A 19,336-nucleotide genomic window follows, 5' to 3' on the forward strand; every position below is an offset into this window, starting at 1 on the left:
GAGCTCTCCTTGTTATTTGAAATACTGCGTCTTAGACTGGGCCGAACAATAGGTGTGGTACATGCGATCGCTGCATGATATCCTTGGTGCTAAATGCTCGTCAACTAAGTGTATTACCTTGATAAAACTTGCCAGACTTGGCTCGCGTACATCGTTGCGGTTGCTGCGCATTAATTTAGACGTAGACCTAGGTCGTAATGCAGAATGGAAGTCATGTACTTTAAAGATATCACAAATGCTCTAGTTATAAGCCTCGTGGTGGCCGAAAAATCGCTTATTTACGTGTAAGTGATTGTAAAAATAACAATACAAAATGACGGCTAATAATGTTTCCCAGATCGATTCTTCTGCTTACTATAGGTTAAGGGATTACAAAACCAAAATCGAGCGATCCATACAAGTGAAACGAGAATAAGCAGAAGTTTGTGACCTAATGGTTTGGCCTGTGTGGATAGATCCAATTTGCATACAAACGCTTTCTGAATGCGTGAATGAATCGCGATTGCTTCAGTTGTCGCCAGGGAATGATAATGAACGGATCTTGGTAGGTAACTAGGTGCTTGGTACATTATTCGGCAGATGTCGTTAGAATTAATCAAGTGACTGTTATCAGCCAATTGCGCCACCATTGCGCTAACAGTGGACTTCTTTGATCCGTTGTCGCCCAAAGTGGGTTGTGTTGGTTTATTCTCTTGCATAACTGCCGGTCGTCGTTGGCCTAAGTATTCTGTCGCGACCGATTGGAAGTGACCACAACATCAAGGTTGCCTCAGAGGGTCGTACTAAGGTGCAAGTAGGGTATGCGTCGTCACGTTTAAAAACTACTTAGTGTATCGCTGCAGAACTTTGTCAGGTTCATTCAGTTGTATATCCGTAACATGTAAGCGTCTCATGATTACGATGGTAGGGCTCCTCGTCCTTACTAGAAACATCCATTATAGAAATCCATCGGTGAATGAGCAAGATGCCATGAGCGTCCAAGTCCCACTAACCACACAGCATTATCAAAGCTATGCTTCATTTGGAGTCTTGGAGAACATGGAGTGTTCCAGCGAAAAGGTGCTGTATGCTGTTGTTGTGAAGGCTATTGGCGAATTCCAGTGTGCACTTCGTACTGAAAATGAAGTTACTTTGTGCCAGAAGGCTGAGATGTACTATAAAGCTATTTCATTCCTTGTAAAAGTCATCCATGGTGTGTATCACGCGATTTGCCCTCGATATTTTTGAGATACCCACTGATGATGATTTTCAATAAGGGTGAGATAGGTGTGCAGTGTTTCTGAGCTTTTTGCCTTTGAATGATTTCACTTGCGCGACTAAGTCTCAGATTGTGTCTAGCGAAATCAGTGTATTGATAATGACAGAAGGGTATACAGAGACCAGTACGTGGTTTAAAGCGAATAGCGCTGGATAACCTTACGGCACCGGACACTTACAAATAAATACTCGTCAACGCAAAGTCTCAATAACCCTAAAGATTGCCATTCGTTTTTGTTAGAATTTGTGCTCATCATTCAACCAGATATGCTTGTCGTAGTGTCAGAAGCTATGTCCATTGCAGCTTGCTTGAATCCCGCTTACAGCCGAACCCAAGATACTACAAGGGATATGCATTATTTTTACTGGAAAGAAAGAGCGTGATATTTGGAAAACTGTCCCAGTTTGACTGATGTATTTCTCCTCTCGTTTCTCTTGCGGTAGCAGTTGAGTTTCAGTCTGCTCATGTGCAAAACTACAACTGTGTGTGTGCTTGTCTGCCAGTACTAGTCACTTGCTCGTATTTTGAATGCATGACGGTCAAGCTCAGGACATTAACAGCCATTTGACAGAATTTGGACACAAGGTTGTATATAAGATGCAAAGCATACTGACGATTCTTCCTGACCAATAGGGTGTTTAATAAGAAGTTTCCCAGATTTGGTCGGATGAGTGTCTTCTTTCAATATCAAAGACATAAACCAATAGGGTGTTTAATAAGAAGTTTCCCAGATTTGGTCGGATGAGTGGTCTCATTCAATATCTAAAGACATAAATATTAAAGGAGCGGGCCATTATATCCAGTTGAGCGCCATGATGTTTTAAAGCATTTGAATGGTGGATAAAACATACCACTTTTCACGAGTAAAATCAAAATGAATAAGACAGTTGTGGTTGAGCTTCAGCAAAACGGTCATTTACGTATAAAAGGGCGGATGCGGATAGCCCTCCCACTTGGTCTTAGAACTCGGATTGGGTAAATTCTGTCAGAGGTGTTAATAGTAACCTAACTTAGCATTTTGTGTAACTGTGACTGATCACCATTTAGTCACGGTTAAACAATAATCAATAGCCGACACTTTCCTACATTAACATTGCTTTGGTTTGCAGATCATTGTCTTTAGGAGTGAGAAGAATCGGCGATGTTCAGAGCTGTTTTATAGCGCCACAACAGTGGCTTGGAAAACTAGTGTGAATACGTTCCTTAAAATGGTGTCACTTCTTAGAAATGACAATTGAAGAACATTTCAAAAATTTTGAAATTTAAACGCTGATACCAAATGCCGTTGCTGTAATGTAATTCGGGATAAAATGAAATATACCGTTTACATATACTTAAGGTACTTTAAAGTGGCAATCGTCGCCGCTGCAATCTGGGCATCTTTAATTTATGCGAACATCGTGTAGTTCAAAGAGAGGAATTGGTGATTAATCTTTGGCCAAGTTGCTCGCTGAGTGATAAATCTAGCAGAGTTGTTACTTTGTAATGTATAATAAGGATTTGTCCATATGTAATCACTACCAACGACTGTATTTGCTGGATTTTCTGTTGTCATTAGGTGAATTTTCTTGTTCTTATGTAAGACAGGTTTAACCAGTTGAATTCCCTGTAAGATTAGATTAACAACCCAATACACTGCGTAAATTTTCAGACTTATTTCCTCAATCTGCTGAGGCAGCTTTTGGGCTGGGACTTCCTAAGGTCACAGTCAGTGACTTGTGTTTGCTTGCCATGGTGGACTCTCTGGGTAATTCCGACGCTTTTATGCGTGGCTCATGGCGTTGAGTGTATACTTTTATCATTTAACCACATCCCAGACTAAGAATGACGGGCACTTCGTGCCTGATGTGCGAGTCTTGACTGCCCTAGAGCTAACCCCGCCTTGAAGAACATTCAGCATCGCTTGTCCTTTCTTCATTTGTTGGTCTTTATACGCCTGTTTCCATACAAAAAATTATTACATACTTTGGAATTCATCTTATCTGACTGGAACTGTTGGTGGCATGACTTCGACTGAGACGTTCCTCTCTTTTGTCTCATATTCTTCTGTTAACCTTTCTCATTTATCGCTTGCATTCATTTTGTATATCTGTGACCACGCTCTTCAAAAATAAATGATAGTAGTTAAATTCTACGGCAGACTCACAGCGCTTCCCTTAAAACAACCTGAACATGAAAAAACAGGTCGTGTTTGTTTGGGTTGCCGTTCTCTCCTGTCAAAACGAGTGCACATTACCAACACCCGTGGCCAACGCTTCTGTAGGTTTGATGTGCGACCTGATAATTTTGTTTCGGTCGATCAGAATGAAATTTGAAATGTTCACTGAAACTGTAAAGGGCAGCGGTTTCTCCAAGCTACGCAAGTGACTATGATGAAATTTTGCAGTGAAAAATCTCGCTCAATATTCTGGCCGCTCCAGCGTAAACAAATTGACGGCTAAATACATACACAGTTGTTACCAACGGAACGATATCTAAAAGTGCCTTCATGACATTTTGTGCCTAAACACCTTAGGAATGTTTTAGGCGTTTTAGAAACTAGCTACCCCGATTCACATGTCTGCCCTCCCTCTTTCTCGCAAGCCATAATCCTTGCATCTCACCCCCCATTATTAAAGTTTTCGAATAAAAGACTACCATGAACATCTGTGTCCCAGACACGTTTATTAACAATAAAGTATATACTATCACTGTGCGAACGCAAAGACTACAGGTTCCGTGGCCGACGATTGTTAGGGCGTACAAGCATTTTGCTGACCTAATCGTCTTCGTGTACAGGGAAATGAAGATTCTGAAAGCCGTGGATAGCAGCATTTGGTCTGTAGATGTGTTTCCCTGAAAGTGCAACTGCGTGCATAAGCACTGGTGGCAGCCGGAAATGCCTGACCGAATATATCGTTCGGTCGCTACATCCTGGAATAAAGACGGAAAACTTACAAGTTTGTATGCTGCACCTAGCCAGCTTGCTCATTCAAGGGAATTTTCGTCAAACTTGTTGTGGCTCATGGGAATCAGCGCTAACATAGCTTTCACAGGTACGAAGTAGCCCGCGAAAGGAAGGCAGAGGCATTTGTGTGCTCCGTTTTCGGCTGCTGACTACATGAGGGTAATGCTGAATCGTGGAGGGAGTAAATCAGTTGACGGTTGGCATGCACGGATTACAGAGAATGAATCTATCAATCGTAGTCTAATTCACAAAAAGATTATGGTCGTGATAATTAGGGAGTGCAGCCACTAGATGCGAATCATGACGGAAACTGTCAGAGAAGCACCCGCTGCTGGTTGGCGTTTCAGCTTCCTAAGAAGCCCGTGTGTCATCAAGGGAGGTAAATGACATTAATATATCTAAGTGTATGGTACGGTAGAGAAGGAAGCCTGTGGTACCGGCCACTCGCTTCATCTGTGGTTTGTCTAGGACCTCCTGGAGTTTGCCTATAATGAAGGCTGAACTCGAGTATAAAAACAGACTAAAGTGCCAAGAATTAAAGATTTCGTTCTCCATCCTATTAGTATTCTATTTATCTCTTCCTTAGAGTGACGTCGTCAGACGCTTTATCAAATACTTCCAACAGTGATACCCCCTTATCCATTTGGGTATCCGGCACCTCATTCATCTCTCCTTGGCCGGGTCATTTTTAGTGGAACTGAACAACCAAAACTTTATTCAGACTGCCTTTTAAAGGCCATACTGTGCGATTTGATTTTGACAGCACCCATGGTGTTACATACGGTCTCCTCCCTCCTACTGCGGCTTTGTGAAAAGTTTGCGCCACCGGAATTATTTTCAATCCCACCATCATCACTGGTTTGAAGAGGGGTACCAGATATCTTCGTCTCACAATAGTTTCTCGGATAAGATGGTGAAGTTTCGAAAATGTCGCACACATAATTAAATGTGGCTTCCATAATGTTGTTGCCTTTTGTTTGAAGAAAAATGGCGGAAAATGTTTGATCAGGTTCACTTCAGCGACATGCTCAGTGATTATTGACCGCATTTGCCTCAGCAGTGTCCTGACACATCTTGTTACTCATTTTGTTTCACCGATTTGCTGTTCATCGCTTCTTCCGCTTTCAACTGCGAGACAACTTCAGGGTACCAGCATCTGTAGCTCTTGTGAGCGCGCCAGATACAATCTGCATACGTGTCATTCACAAGGCTTCATGTCAGGTTGCAAGAGCTGACCTTTATCATCTAGCACGGGACCGTAGCTTTCCGATTTTACCTCAATGTTACCGCGGCGAACAAAGTTAAGCAGAACATGGTGTAACGTGCTTCCTGGACCTTTTTCAGGCATTTTCATGACACATGGAGCTACTAAGGTACCCGGCTACCTGCTTTAACAATCCAGATTTCTGTACTGCCGGCTAATACGTAGTTTGGTGGTATCCCTATCCTAGACCTGAACCATTTTAGGGGTTGCATAACGGCCTTGCTTCCCTGGTGCTCCTTAGCCTTCGGGTTTAGAACCTGGTTGAACATCTTGTTGGCACAACAATCAGTAAGGTGCTGGTTCACGTCAAATGATAAGAGGCTGATTCAGTAAATGAGTGGCTATTGTGGTGACGTTGACTGCTAATGCTGTTGCTCTTAATAACCAGTCCGTCGATGTTTTACTCTGGTTTGTTTAAACTTACGCTCTGGCGTCCAGCACAACAGGCTTTATGTGGTCTTAGCTAATACAAAACATGATGTGCGCACGCCACTCACGGCGATGGTATCAATGGGGTATTGAGGCGTGACGGCGCCGGTCCCAGGTTGGATAGGGAATTAGGAATTTTAACTTGGTCAGGGTTTCAGTGGCCCATAATCGACTACTGTATGTTTGTTCGAGCAACTGTTAAGCCAAACCGGTGGTGGCATGTGATACTGCATCAAAAAGCCGAATGTAGTGTGGATATGCGGTAATGGGCTCTTGGCACAGAGGGGTCCCTTTTGGCTTCGCCGCGGCCGATGTGGTCAAAGCAACCAAAGCCACAATTTTCCATTTTCTGCACTGCAGAAAGTGCTGGTCAGCTATGCCGATGTGTCGCAAAAGCCTTTCGCTGCATGGTAAAGGAATTAGCTCTTTCAGCCATTAGCTCAAAAATTTTCTCAAGTTTTCCACATAAGCTCTTAATAATAATAATAATTATTATTATTATAACGATGTTTATTCCGAACTTGTGGGAACATCGTCAGGTATGATAATAATGTTGCAGTCAGAATAAAAGCATGACTGGAGGGGATTGTGGGCACAGAAAATTAGGAAAAAGGACAGCATTATAGGGTGTGGGCATTATCCGATGTAGGCATGATCATCACGAAACCGGCACGAGCAGGGAAGCACAGCTACTTTGCTCTTTTGTAAAGAATATGAAGCAAAATAGGATCGTTGGGATTTGAAAGTGATGGGCAAAAAAACTAGGGAGGGCAAAACAACTGGCTTCTTGCCCGACGCATGACAAGAAAAGTGTAACGGTTAAAAATGAGGAACCAGAACATCAGATCGATTAACCAAACACCAAACAGCCCTTACTTGCGTTTTTAATGATCGAAGCTGTGGTTGATATGTCAGAATGACCGATGCGTGTCAGTTATATGGCGTAGCTGACTTACTTATTGAGTGGTCGATACCCTGTGCAGCATCTCACCTACTGGCACCCTGTTTAGGCTTCCCAAATAATACCAATACTACTGTTATCCAGTGTTTTAATGAGGTATGATTGAAGGATCCCATTTTGTCTCCAACAAACGAAAGCCTGTCTTTGATTAAAAAATTCTTGACTGGTGACAGCCACAGACCCTGGCTTACATATGGTCTCGAGGAGCAGCACAATCAATAATCCAAATGAAAAAAACTATTGATAGTCCGGTTTGCAATGACCTTAGCAGGGTTAATTAATAGCCTAAGTCGTATGATCTCAAGTACTGCACCGCCAGTAAACAGACGGCATCAGTGCGTTTTGAGTGAAAGTGCGCCGAGGTTGGGATCACGTGCTTGTTGCGTGTGCGTGAATTGATATGGAGTCTACTCACCCAGGTCAAATTTAGTCGGTTATCGGTTGTTTAGATTATCACTCTCATTGGCTTGCTGGCTGAGTTCTCATCAGATTGCTAGATGTCCGTTTGGCTGGGAACTTGGTTTCATTTTTATGCGCCATCACCACATTTCATTCCTTTCCTATTGATTCTGGTTTCCGGTCCATTGGCTCGATGACCGAGGCTGACCAGGTGTTGCTGCCGAGCTGGCCGTCCGTCGCTTTTGGCGGTGCGAAAAAGGGGCTGATGTTGACAAGCCGGTTGGCTGAATATTTTGGAGATTACCATGTACCTAGGAAAACTCTTTCATATATTAAAAATCCGCGTGCAATATTTTGCTATTAAACGAGTGTATCTTCTGACCTTTGCGTTTGGTAGTGGGTGCTAGTGAATTATGTCTTTTGATAGATGAATGAACTAGAACAAATTCAATATTGGACGCGTTGAAAAATCTAGAAAACGAGGGGATTGCAGTATGCGGAAGTTAAAGACACAAAAGGCGATTCCTACAAACATGGCATTTTCTAAATTATTTAATTAACCGGTATATCAAAATGAATTACTGCGCAACCCAGAAGAACGGGGAATTTGAACTCACGGGTTACTGGTTGTGCGATAGGACCAAGTCTTCGCCCTAGCTATTCCAGTCGGGTTCGGTCTCCTCCCTCACTGCTTCCGTTTACGTGAAAGGCACAACCAAAATTGTGTGGGACTGCTCTTTGAGATTTCATGGCTGAGCAGTAAGTATGCCTGCTGTAGCTCACATAAAGCCCACCCAGAATTTATTTGAATCGTGTTTTAGATGTGGCGTGGACATCTTCTGAAATGAACACCGACTACTGAAATTGAGAAAAGCTGTTATCTGGTAAAAGTGTTCTCCTTAACCTTGAGTATAAACTCACCACGTTCTCATTTTACATGCTGGGGTCAGCGAAGAGAAGAACATCGGCCATACGTTTTTCAAACAAGGTACAGATGGTTATGAGATTTCCTTATAGGTGTTGGTTGTCAAGGGAAAACCGTTTGATAACCTCCGGACGCGCCTCGTAATCAACAAGTTCAATGTCGGTAACCACCTTCGTAGCAAGTGGTCGGACACCCTAAATGAGGGTTGTGTCCCTATTGAGTCTAGCATAGACAACTTTGCTAGCTTATCTGGGAAGCGATCTGACGCAGAACAGAATATATAGAAGTCCAAGTAGGTAATACAGATGAGCCCAATCGTTCAAAGAGTGACGAATGCATTTCGGACCGATAATCACTGATGGAGTGATAAGGAATTACTTGAAGTCAGCTAGGCACCTAAATCATTTGTGGCTTTCAGTCAAGTGCCATTTTCACCTGGTCCATTCTCGTGATTACCACAAAAGCGTTTTCCGTCCCTCCCGTGAGCGACGGAAAAGAGGCCCCGTTCGTCATTCGGAGAGAAGTCCAGCCTGGTGTTTACCATTTTGTAGCAGTGAAACAAATTCGGGGGCACCGATATTGATACTGTAAGACTTCAGATCGTCCACAGAAGCTGAAAAACTTACCTAAGAAGGCCACTACAGTAGATCAAAACGGAAGCGGCCCCGCGGCAGAGCTAAGGAGGACCATAGTGATAATCGGTGCGAAAGGAAAATAGGATCATCTGACATTCAGTCGTAAGTATAGTCTAGTGGCACACCCTAATCCAACGCAAAATTCTTCAGTGAAACAACTGGGACTGGAGTACGCGGAGCAGCCGCACATAGCAACACATTGCTACATCTAAATGTGGTTAGAACACTGGTAAAGGATACGGACGTGCGTAATGTTCTCTGTGGACTTCAGGTATGATATATGGGTTACGGGTTGGGGTATCTATTTCTATCACTCCAGAAGAACGCCGCTGCCTTGGTTAATTGACTGCAACCCATGCATCTGAATGGTACATTTCGGTTTTTCCGCGGAAAACTCGGCATCATGGCATGATTCAGTATGTTCAGTTGACGGATCTCTAACATGCTGATGTTCGGTATCTACCGAAATACCTGCCAATTTCCTAAGTGTCTTGTAGGCCTTTTTTAAAGAATAGTTTAGAGCTTACTTTCGGAAGACACCGAACCTCTCTGACCGGATTTTGGTTTGTTTGACCGCACATGATCTTTTGAAACGAACGCTGATTCAGCCACGTGAACACTGTGGACAGTGGTCCTGTATATCTCCTCAATTAAAGATGGTTTGGTTTTAGGCTCATCACGGGAAAATACACATTTCTAAGAAATCTTCGCAACGGACAGCCTGAGTTTATAGTTTAGGGCTCGAGGTTCCTGGTACAGTGGCATATGACGCCTAAACGCAGCACACTATGATCACAGTCCCAGAGGAACTGCGCTTATCATTTGATCAATAACAAGCCTCGCCTTGTGACGACTAGATACAGTGGGGTTTACGGTGTGCGTTCAGATAGTGTGTTTAGGCATCTTTCCTTACGATGACCATCAGCACCGACGTTATCTGTCTGATAGTTTAGAAGTGTTGTTACTCTATTTATTCAGTCTTGGGGTTTGTACAACATCGAAAGTTGCATAAGGAGGTGGCCGGGGAAAACTGCTCAAGGACTTTCATGAGAAGCAATTTATCTTCTGGCGGACCTAAGGGGTAAACATAGAGGACACCCAGAGTTAGAGAAACAATCTCGAGTATTTGAATTTCAATCCACAATCATATACAGGCACAGGTGTTTTGTTACAGAGGATAATCGGAGTAAATATGACCACATGTGAGTATGTAGCAACTCCAACTGCGTTCTTGATACGTCGGTAATCCAGATAATTGGACACACCTTCTCTCGACATATCAGTGACAGTCCTCTAATGTGGGCCAAGTCTCTGTCAGTATGATCACAAACTGTTGTTCAGGGCAAGTTTGCTCCTGAATACCGAGAAGCTTGTTGAACCCTTGTGGTAATTTGTGGAAAGCATATCAACACTACTTCTACTTCATCCGAAGTTGAGGACAGGAGTTGACATGGTATCAGAGGAGTCAGCAGAATAGATAATTAAAAACAAGCTATGATTTTGAGGGCCGAAATGAGTATCGGTCACCGTTTTTCTATTCTTACGCTGGTGTTTCCGAAATTTCTTGTTAAACAGTGGGGTGGAATGCGTGCACTTTGTGTCTGGTCTGCTAGTGAAACAACCATTTCAATTTACCAGCCATGGATTGTATACCATAGGCACATTTACTAGAGCTGCTAATTTCTATCGCCAGTATTTGGAACAGTAGAGTACATAAAGCAGGACCGCGTACGTTTGCTCTGCTTGGTTAGTTCCAGAACAGGCCGCCATTGACTTTGTGATTGGGCCGATTTTGTAGCTGTCCTTAACCATCGAAAGTTGAGCCCCGGGGCTTTTATCCACGGAGGCGGTATATGTCATACTGATTCACTTTCCTGGTTACTTTTTATGCTTCGTTTTAATTAGAATACTGTCCCTCTTTCTGTTGTTTCCGCTTAGCACTGGCCTGTGTACAAAAACTTCTGCAAAGTGATCTTCAAGAATGTGGAGTACATATTCTAACAAGTGTGACCTGTGCAGCGCGCGTCATCCACCTATGGTGGGAGTTTGCTTTTTCCAAAACCTAACACTGACGAACTTCGCACGTTCTCTGCCCACGCTTCCGATCTATAAGGCAGTATGGATCGAACTGTTACAGTGTTAACTCTGCCGTTGACGGGCAAACTGACCAGCCCACTGGATTTCGTTTACATGACCAGGTAAACACATGTGTACACAACACTGATTGACTAGATTACAAGCGGGGATTTCGGGTTGATCGCACCCGGTCTCGTCGCAACAATTTACACTTTACAGGTTTGAAGTGCGTGCCAAACCATGGGGCAGAATCGTTCAAGTTGTTGAAAAATAGTTCAGGTTTTTGAACCATGTGAGCGAACGCATAAACGGCAACAGACACTTGTGGTTCCATAGGCAGGTAGAGATAATTCAGGCTACGAATCTGAGAGGACTGAGCCTTGGGTTGGTAAACTCTGGGAGCAGCTTCTAACATAATTGCATCTGATCCCAAGAGTTAGCATACAGATCACAGATAAAACCCAAATCCGATAGGGATACCTTTGATCACCGGATACAGTGGAAGTTCACGACTATCAACCGATTAAAGGCAGATTTCAGGTCAAAGAAAATATCGACAACAGACTATAAAGGCATGGTTTTGTTCAAAAACTCGTCTGGTCTGTGAGGACTTTTGTTTCTAATGAACGTACTTTTCCTTCACTTGGAAGGATATCTCAGAAATTGTCACTTCCACATCGTGGGCTCACAGAATCAGTGTTATTCAAAAGATTTTTGCAAATGTATTTTGTTTGGTCCCTCGGGTTTCCGACGTCATAGATATGTAGGATTCTGTGGGACCACTTAATTACTGCATTGAACCTTTTCGGGATACTGCTTCTGGTAGCCTTCTTTGAAAGATTGTTTTCGTATGACAGCATCCCGATTTCCGCGAATTGCTTCCCGAATCATTAATAACTGTACGGCTTATCTGAGCCCTGTCGCTTTTGTTCCATACTAACTGCATGCTCGTCCAACATCCGCATATTAAGCTCATCGCACGCAGAATTTTTGAGTGCAGTGTCGTCGGTTTCCTGACTCTGATCCCTGAAATTACGAATGACGACCGCATCCATAATCAAACCAACCGCTGCAGGCTGTCACCTCCGCATCTTTAGTAATGTTTTCTTTGACCCATGAAGTGGCTTACCAGTGGTCGTGAGATGTTTTCAGTGGTCTCCTCTGTCGGAACCAACGTTTGTTGCTTCTCTGTTGCTAGACATAAGTTGGTTCTTCTATCAAGATGATTGACGCCATCTCAAAGCTGAAAACTTCGGTGTGGATCCTTCCTCGCATGATGGTTACGCATGTAGGCAACATACGATTTTTGGGAGTTGGTGTCACCTTTCCATCTACCTGCTTTATAAGGGACCCTGATATGGTCTCTGCGTAATCACCGATTCACGGATTGATACAGAGACTCGGCTTTCGCCCAAGTTTCCCAGGTCAGTTTTTTACTTGTATCTTAGCGGCTGCCGTTCACCTGAGAGACGCAAGCGAAAAACGGCATAGCGTTGTTCTTTCACTTCTCAACGTGGGCAATAGGCTTGCCGGCGAAAGGACTCGCATAAACGGCCGTCTACTAGTGCTTTGAACTGGTTCTAGGTGGAGCGTGGATAACCGTCGGAAACCAACCACCAAAATGAGAAAAATTTCGCCCAACGGTGAAAATCTCTGTTGGCCGGACCTTAGTTAAACAAAGCATTAGATGTTATTCTCCTCGGAGGTGACGGTACTCTAATGGAAAAAGGCCAAGCACAGCGAGATGCGTTTCATAGCTCACGGATTAAAGCTCGGCAACCAATTTTGTAGCAGCGGGCTAGAAGGCTCTGCGAGGGCTACGTCCTCATTACGTCCTAGGTAAACAACTTGGCGGGCATATTCCAGAGGCGTTCTGACGTGACCACCGTAGAGTATTTGGAAGTCCGTGCGAGTAACACTGGAGAAAGTGTGCCGAATCACCCGTAGAACTGCTTATGCCTTTTGAGTCGAGTTTTCATGGTGCGGTAGGAAGCATATATTCGCAGAAAGTCATGTATCTAAATATTTTAGCATCTACCCTAGTGATCGCCTCTGGTTCATTTTTGCCACGCACGATAAGGAGTTCGCCGAGTCTCCTCAGAATGGCTTACGGACGCACTCTTAGTCAGTAAGAGTAATGTGCTAGTCCAACGACCCCTGCATCGCAGCGTTTACATCCGTTTGGAGGGCACTGGTATTGGAACTTCAAGATTTCAATTCGTCCGTAAAACGTGGACATGGACTTGGAGAAGCGTCTGAAACGTCGTTGACGTAGATCAGAAAGAGAATTTCTATCAAAACGGAACCTTGTGGAACTCATATAAAGACCGGCGCCGGTGAAGAGTAGGTGGAGCCTGCACTCATTCGGAATTTTTTATAAGAGCTGCTCAATCTGGCGCAGAATGTCCCTTTGAATTCTGTAAAACTACAGGTTGGGGAGTAGCCTGATGTGTGAGACTTGATCGAATGTTTTTGAAAAATAAAAAATATGGCACCCGTCATCCTTAGCCTTGGTCCAGGAATACAGGCATGTTTGTGGCGCAAGAACGGTTTGGGAGGAATCCATGATAACCTGGAGATGTCCGTTTGTTGGTAGTGAGCAATCTCGTATAACGTGCTGTAGAATATGTTCCATCACCTTGCACGGTACGCTATTCAAGCTAATTGATCCGTAGTTGCCGGGCGATAATCGGTCACCAGTTTTGTAAACTGGCGTGAGAGGCTGGAGAGCGAGGCCATTCGCAACCTGGATACGGAAAATTCCTCTATGTTTGCGGCAGGCGTCCCGCCAAAGTCAAGAAATTCGTCACAGCTAGCAAGTTTTTATGACGGTCAGCATACGTTAGATATGGCTTAAGGCAAGGTTTGACTTCACCGATATACCGAGCCACCAGTAGTGCGGTTGGGTCGGATTTGTGAGCAGAACAAGCAGACGACACGATAAGATGGTCACTGCTTTTAAGTCCTTGCACAAATTAAACGAACTGAAACGGTCTTGTAGGTAACGCAATTGTCTGGGAAATATTAGAGATATAGTGAAATACGGGCAAGCCATCAGACTGGGTATGGTAGTCGCGGTACCGTCATCGCTACGCCGTACTTCATTCCGTGGATGGCGCCTTACATGAACATGTTGGATAAGCTGTTTATGGTTGTCATTGTAGTTGGGATAATCTTGGGTCTGTCAAGGGTTTGTGGTGGTTCATCGCTGCCAAGCGAGGTACTAAGACAGCCATGCATATATTTTGGACTCAAAATAGGATAAATATCTGAAAGTTTTCCTAGAAAGCATTTTGATGTAAGTAAGAATGCCTTCCGAAAAAACAGACGGTCCAAGGTTATCATAATTCCCAAATACTTCACTGGCCTAGCAGTTTTAAAAAGTAGTCAAGGTAGGCGAAACTGCTTGCAGTTGTGAGTGTGATGTCTTTCGTTCACCATTAGATTAGGTATGTATGCATAGTTTGGGCCTCGTAATCATCGGTTCGTATAAATACTGGCCCGTTGTTTATCTTAGTAGCATGGATAAGCAACAACGCGTAAAGTTACGAGTACAACGATTAAGTTGGATTGAGTTACCGGTTAATAAACGCCGCAAATGGACACGGAACTAGCAGGTTCGATAAGTAGCCCGGTTAGGCGACATCGAGTAAAGCAGTGGACATGATAGGCCATCAGATTAGGCTATCACGTATAGTTAGGGCCTCGATTTTACAGGCTTGTATGGATGCTGGCATGGTGTTTATTATAGGTAGCATAGATAAGCGCTATCGCGTGTGGTTATGAGTAAGAAAGACCGTCTTCTGTCATGGGATTATGTTACTGTGCCCAGATAAGGTCTCAAAATGAGCGTCGCGCGTAGACCCTGGCCTAGCATTTACAGTAATTATTCGTGCTGAGTGACAACGCGCCGAGATATGAGTATAAGGGGCCGTCGTTGATCACTGTATTAGGCTGCCGTGCTTAGGTGTGGCCCCATAATCAGCGCCGCACATAAACGCGGATCCAGCAGTTACGATAAGTGGTCGAGGTGGGTGACAACGGCTACCGTTATAATGGTGACAGCTTAATGACGATTAAAATCAAATTTGTTGAATCTGCGGAGTGTAAAGCAAACAAACATCAAAACGGTCTTCTGGAGTGCAATTTGCATTAGATATTCTTTGGATGTTTTTTATCCCTAAGTAACACCGAAGAACGCCAAAATACGCTTGAGTGCGATTTCGTGTTTTATGTCGCGTAAACCGGTAAGAAAATGCAAATCGGTGAAGGTCCGTGGCCTTGGAATTTCGGTCACTTAAACACAATCCTACGGGCAGCTTGTGACCAGAAGGTGCAAATCGATTAGACTAGCTTCCTGTTAAAGTCACAACTTCGAATACCCCATAATTTTGGTGAAACTAATATGGGTGCGCAAGCAGCCAGCGGCGTCTCCGTACGTCTGATCCAGCCCAGTTCAGAAGTTGTGACTCATGTGCAGAGTTTACCGCTGCGCGTTTATCGTCTGTTACAGAAATAAACGATAATAATAATTCTTGTTCCCAACTTGTGGGTGGCATACCGTTGAGCATGATTTTTATGTTGCAGTCAGAATACAAGCATCAGTGGGGGGGTTGTGGGCATGGGGTAGGGTTAGGGGTAGAAAAAGAAGAGCTTCACAGGGAGTGGGTATTACCCGATGTCAGCACGGTCACCACTAAACCGGCATGGGCAGGGAAGCACAGTTAATTTATGTTTTTATAGATAATGTCGAGCAAGATCGGATCGTTAGGATTTGAAGACGGTGGGCAAAAAACAAAGCGAGGGTGGTCAAAACAAGTTGAAGGTGGCGGGCTAGACATGAGGCCCCCTACCTGAACATGCAAAGAAAAGTGTAGGGGTGAAAAATGAGGAACCAGAACATCAGATCTGGTGAGGCAGCAGAGAATGCGTCATCTAACCAGTCACCGTGAATTAAAACACAAAGCCACAAGAGTGACCTCGTGGCCTTGGGCAATTGGGCTACATCAGATCTGGTGAGGCAGCAGAGAATGTGTCATCTAATCAGTCACAGTGAATTAAAACACAAAGCCACAACAGTGACCTCGTGGCCTTGGGCTATTGGGCCCACGGCCAGGTTCATAAAATACGCAAGTGTGGGTGATGAAGTGGAGGGATTAACAAAGTCGATAAGTGATAGCAGGAATCTCGGAAGCATGGCGTACAGTGAAACAGAGACTCACTGGTGTCGCTGCTGGAGAGTTGGGCAGTAGTAGTATTAGTTCCTTGGAAGAGTGAGATGATGGCAACACACGAGCCGGACCACCAACTGCACAGAAAGACGCTGAATTTCGCGGGAAGCATATACACACAGAAACGGTTAAATTTGAGGCAAGGTTCAGCAGACTGGAATGAATATGTCATGGAGGCAGTTTGGGTCATCCGGGGAGCTCGTTCGTATCTGCTGTTTATGGAAGGAGTGGGCTAGATAGTACGGTCGAAGAGAAGGAGGGGAATAGTTTAGGGCGTCCTATCAAACTGGGTATGGTAGTGCCATGCGATCATTGGCCTGACTTACTTCGGTTTTTGGACATTCTCGTCAGATCTAAGATTATTGGGCTGGGATGTGCCATTCCTTGAACAGCGGGATTATTTTCAGGCCGGCCAAGGAAGCAAGGTAGAATGAAGCCTGTATGGGATCGCAGGTGTTTTGTACGCTTCGGGATCCTGTGGAAGTAGGTCATAGGTCAGGTGGAGTGGGTAACAGCCATCCAGGTCGTCCAAGCTGATTATTTTCGAACTTCAGAGCTTGAGAAGATGCGGGGGTGGGATGAGATCAGTAAAGGGTGGTGAGTTTGAGGTGTGCATTAATATAATTAGAAAGAAAAACTAGACCGCCATGGCGATTAGGGTGATGGCAACAACTGGTTATATGAGATGGGGTAGGGATAGATTTGCACGTAGTAAACCAGCGACCAAACATGGTGTTTGCTAACATACGATGTTAAAGTACAGGGGATCTAGTAAAAGCCTATATGAGCACGCAGAGTGGTGATGTGATTGAAGGAATCAGATGCTTAAGGGATGATGGAAGTGAACATCAGCGACGACTGTTTAATCTGATATCTATTACATGAGATGGACAATACCAGGAGAGTAAGCGCAAAAGAAATAGTCGCCAGTCCCCGAAGCACTGCTATCAGCTTCAAGTTAACAAGCGGTTCATGGTGGATATTACGTATTCGGGCACTAGTTTCGCAAGCTGGTAACGGGGGGGGCAGGAAGCTCTGTATACATATATTTCTCACTGTGCATGTTCACACTATGTACGTTGACCGATTCTTCCACGCGGGGCTTGCTTCCTCACGGGTGCCTTTGCCTGCAATAGTCGAATGGTATGTGAACGTTGAGTGGAAACTGTGATCCGGAGTCGCATTTGGTTGTGTCGGCGTCCCTTCAGGAGCACAGGGGACCATAAGTACCATCGGTTTTGCTATACGTTTGGGATCGGCTCAGCTGGTGCTTAGTGGAAACCTGTTTCGCACCTCTGTCCTAGAACAGCTGCGGCCCAGCTTTAGCACCTCCAGGGGGCGATTCTCGGATGCATGCTTGATCATTGGCGCGGTCTGCTCCAGGATCTCATTTACGGCAGATACGGAATAAAGAGTGATCAGAGCCAAAGTGTTCGCTAGCCTTTTTTTCTCGCGTGACCTCTCTAGGTGAACCGATCCGTGATATGGCTTAGCGAGGAACCGCCAACTAGCGACGGTGCCAATTTCGGTGGCGTGATATTTCTGCAGAACGAACAACAGATGATCAGTCTTCTAGCGCACATGCGCCCATCCACTAGAGAAGCCATGGTGGCCTTCATTACCGCTTCAGGTTGCTGGATGACCTTCGTAGCCAACGGACTCTTGATGGAGAGCGTTGGGTTCTCGTTCAGGGAAGAAAAGTTATCATCGACTTCCACCCAGGTAGCTGTGTTTTATGTGTTTGTGTCCTCAAGAGCTTTGTAAAGAAGCGCCAGTTTTGGGACGTAGATCCTAATTAAAACGGAACATTCACACTGGTCTTTCCAATTCAGCAGTGATGGCTTTTTCGTTTTTCGTAGCTCTATTTTTTGTTACAAAATTCATCGCATTCTTAGGGTAGAGGCAGCTAGAGCAGACAAACGGCTCAGGAGAGCTAAGTAATTGGTTTATCTGGTCGTCATCTATGCCTGGACGTTTAAAATGCAACCAGGTCTTTCAGATGTGACATCGCATACCATGTCTTACATCGAATGGAAACCCGTTTTACACGCAGTTGTTATGGTTCACGAATAACTGTACAGGGAAGCCCGTATTGATGCGCCTAGTGATTGAGACTGGGTGCACCGCATGAATCGAGTGCAATCTGGCAGAGTTTATCACGCAAAGGTCATGTCAGAGTGGAAAATTCAACACATATGTGGATTGAAGAGCGAGAGTTTTCTTTCACGAATTTTCACGAGTGAAAAAAGAAACAATTTTAAACGCGACGCGCCCACCTTTTGTATCTCCTACTACTTCCAAGTTCTAGCTGTGCACACCTAATCTCCTGGATCATCGGAAATAAAACTGTTCGTAATAAAGTCAGTGCCTCATTTCAGTTCCAAATTCAGACCTTCCAATCGGGTTTCTCTTCGGAAGAGCCTCCAAGTATGCACGAAGTGTAGTAAACGCCCAAATCTATGTCAAAAATCCATATCAAATCCATATCATTATAACGTGTGCTTTATGAAGTGTATGAGGCGGCAACGTTCTGAGAACTGCGTTTTCTGGTTGCGCCACTGACCATTGGAACTCAGGTAATTCTGTATCGTGATTAGCTGTTGGGTCCAAGTTTTAGGCCAATCAGAACTTGAATTGGTGCGATACTTGCGAGCCAATCGCATCCGGCTCAATCCTATTGGCGCAGCGCGTACAATTTCGGGCGGCAGAGCGGTTTGGTGCGGGATTACGCGTGTATAGAGTTCGTATCATTTCGGTCGATATATATGTAAGTATTTGTGATGTGCAACCTTGCTTACCGGGTTCCGGCTCGTGAGATTTTTTTCTCTTTCTGGCCCACCCAGCGTCCTCGTCACATCCACTCTTGTCAAGGCGAAACTACGAACAGCCTCTAACCGACTTTGTCTTCACGGTAAAGGACATTCGTCAACTCTTGCACAAGATCAACCCATTCTGCGCGTTGGGGCCCAACGAGGTCCATCCAAGGATCCTGAAGGAAACATCCTCCACACTGGCAAACCATTTACACATGGTGTTTCGTCGGTCGCCTGACGAAGGCCGCCTTCCCTCTGCTTGGAAGGAAGCGATTGTCACACCAATCTACAAAACTGGTGACCGACTATCGCCTGGCAGTCATAGGCCTATAAGCCTCACTAGCGTGCCGTGCAAGGTGATGGAACGCATTCTGAAGCGAGCTGTCCTAGATCACCAG

General features: G+C 44.6%; 1 protein-coding gene across 1 annotated transcript in view; it reads left to right on the forward strand.

Annotated features, from left to right (window-relative positions):
- The window catches only part of T265_07776 (hypothetical protein), a gene marked incomplete at both ends in the record, with an annotated part of 99,299 nt that overhangs the window by 59,708 nt on the left and 20,255 nt on the right, over positions 1-19,336 (forward strand). Inside the window, one exon of the mRNA XM_009173388.1 lies at positions 17,593-17,847. Within this exon, the coding sequence (XP_009171652.1) occupies positions 17,593-17,847 (255 nt within the window). The remainder of the gene's footprint in view (positions 1-17,592; positions 17,848-19,336) is intronic.

This window comes from Opisthorchis viverrini (genome assembly GCF_000715545.1).
Source record: "Opisthorchis viverrini unplaced genomic scaffold opera_v5_188, whole genome shotgun sequence".
In the NCBI taxonomy this organism is placed as follows: domain Eukaryota; kingdom Metazoa; phylum Platyhelminthes; class Trematoda; order Opisthorchiida; family Opisthorchiidae; genus Opisthorchis; species Opisthorchis viverrini.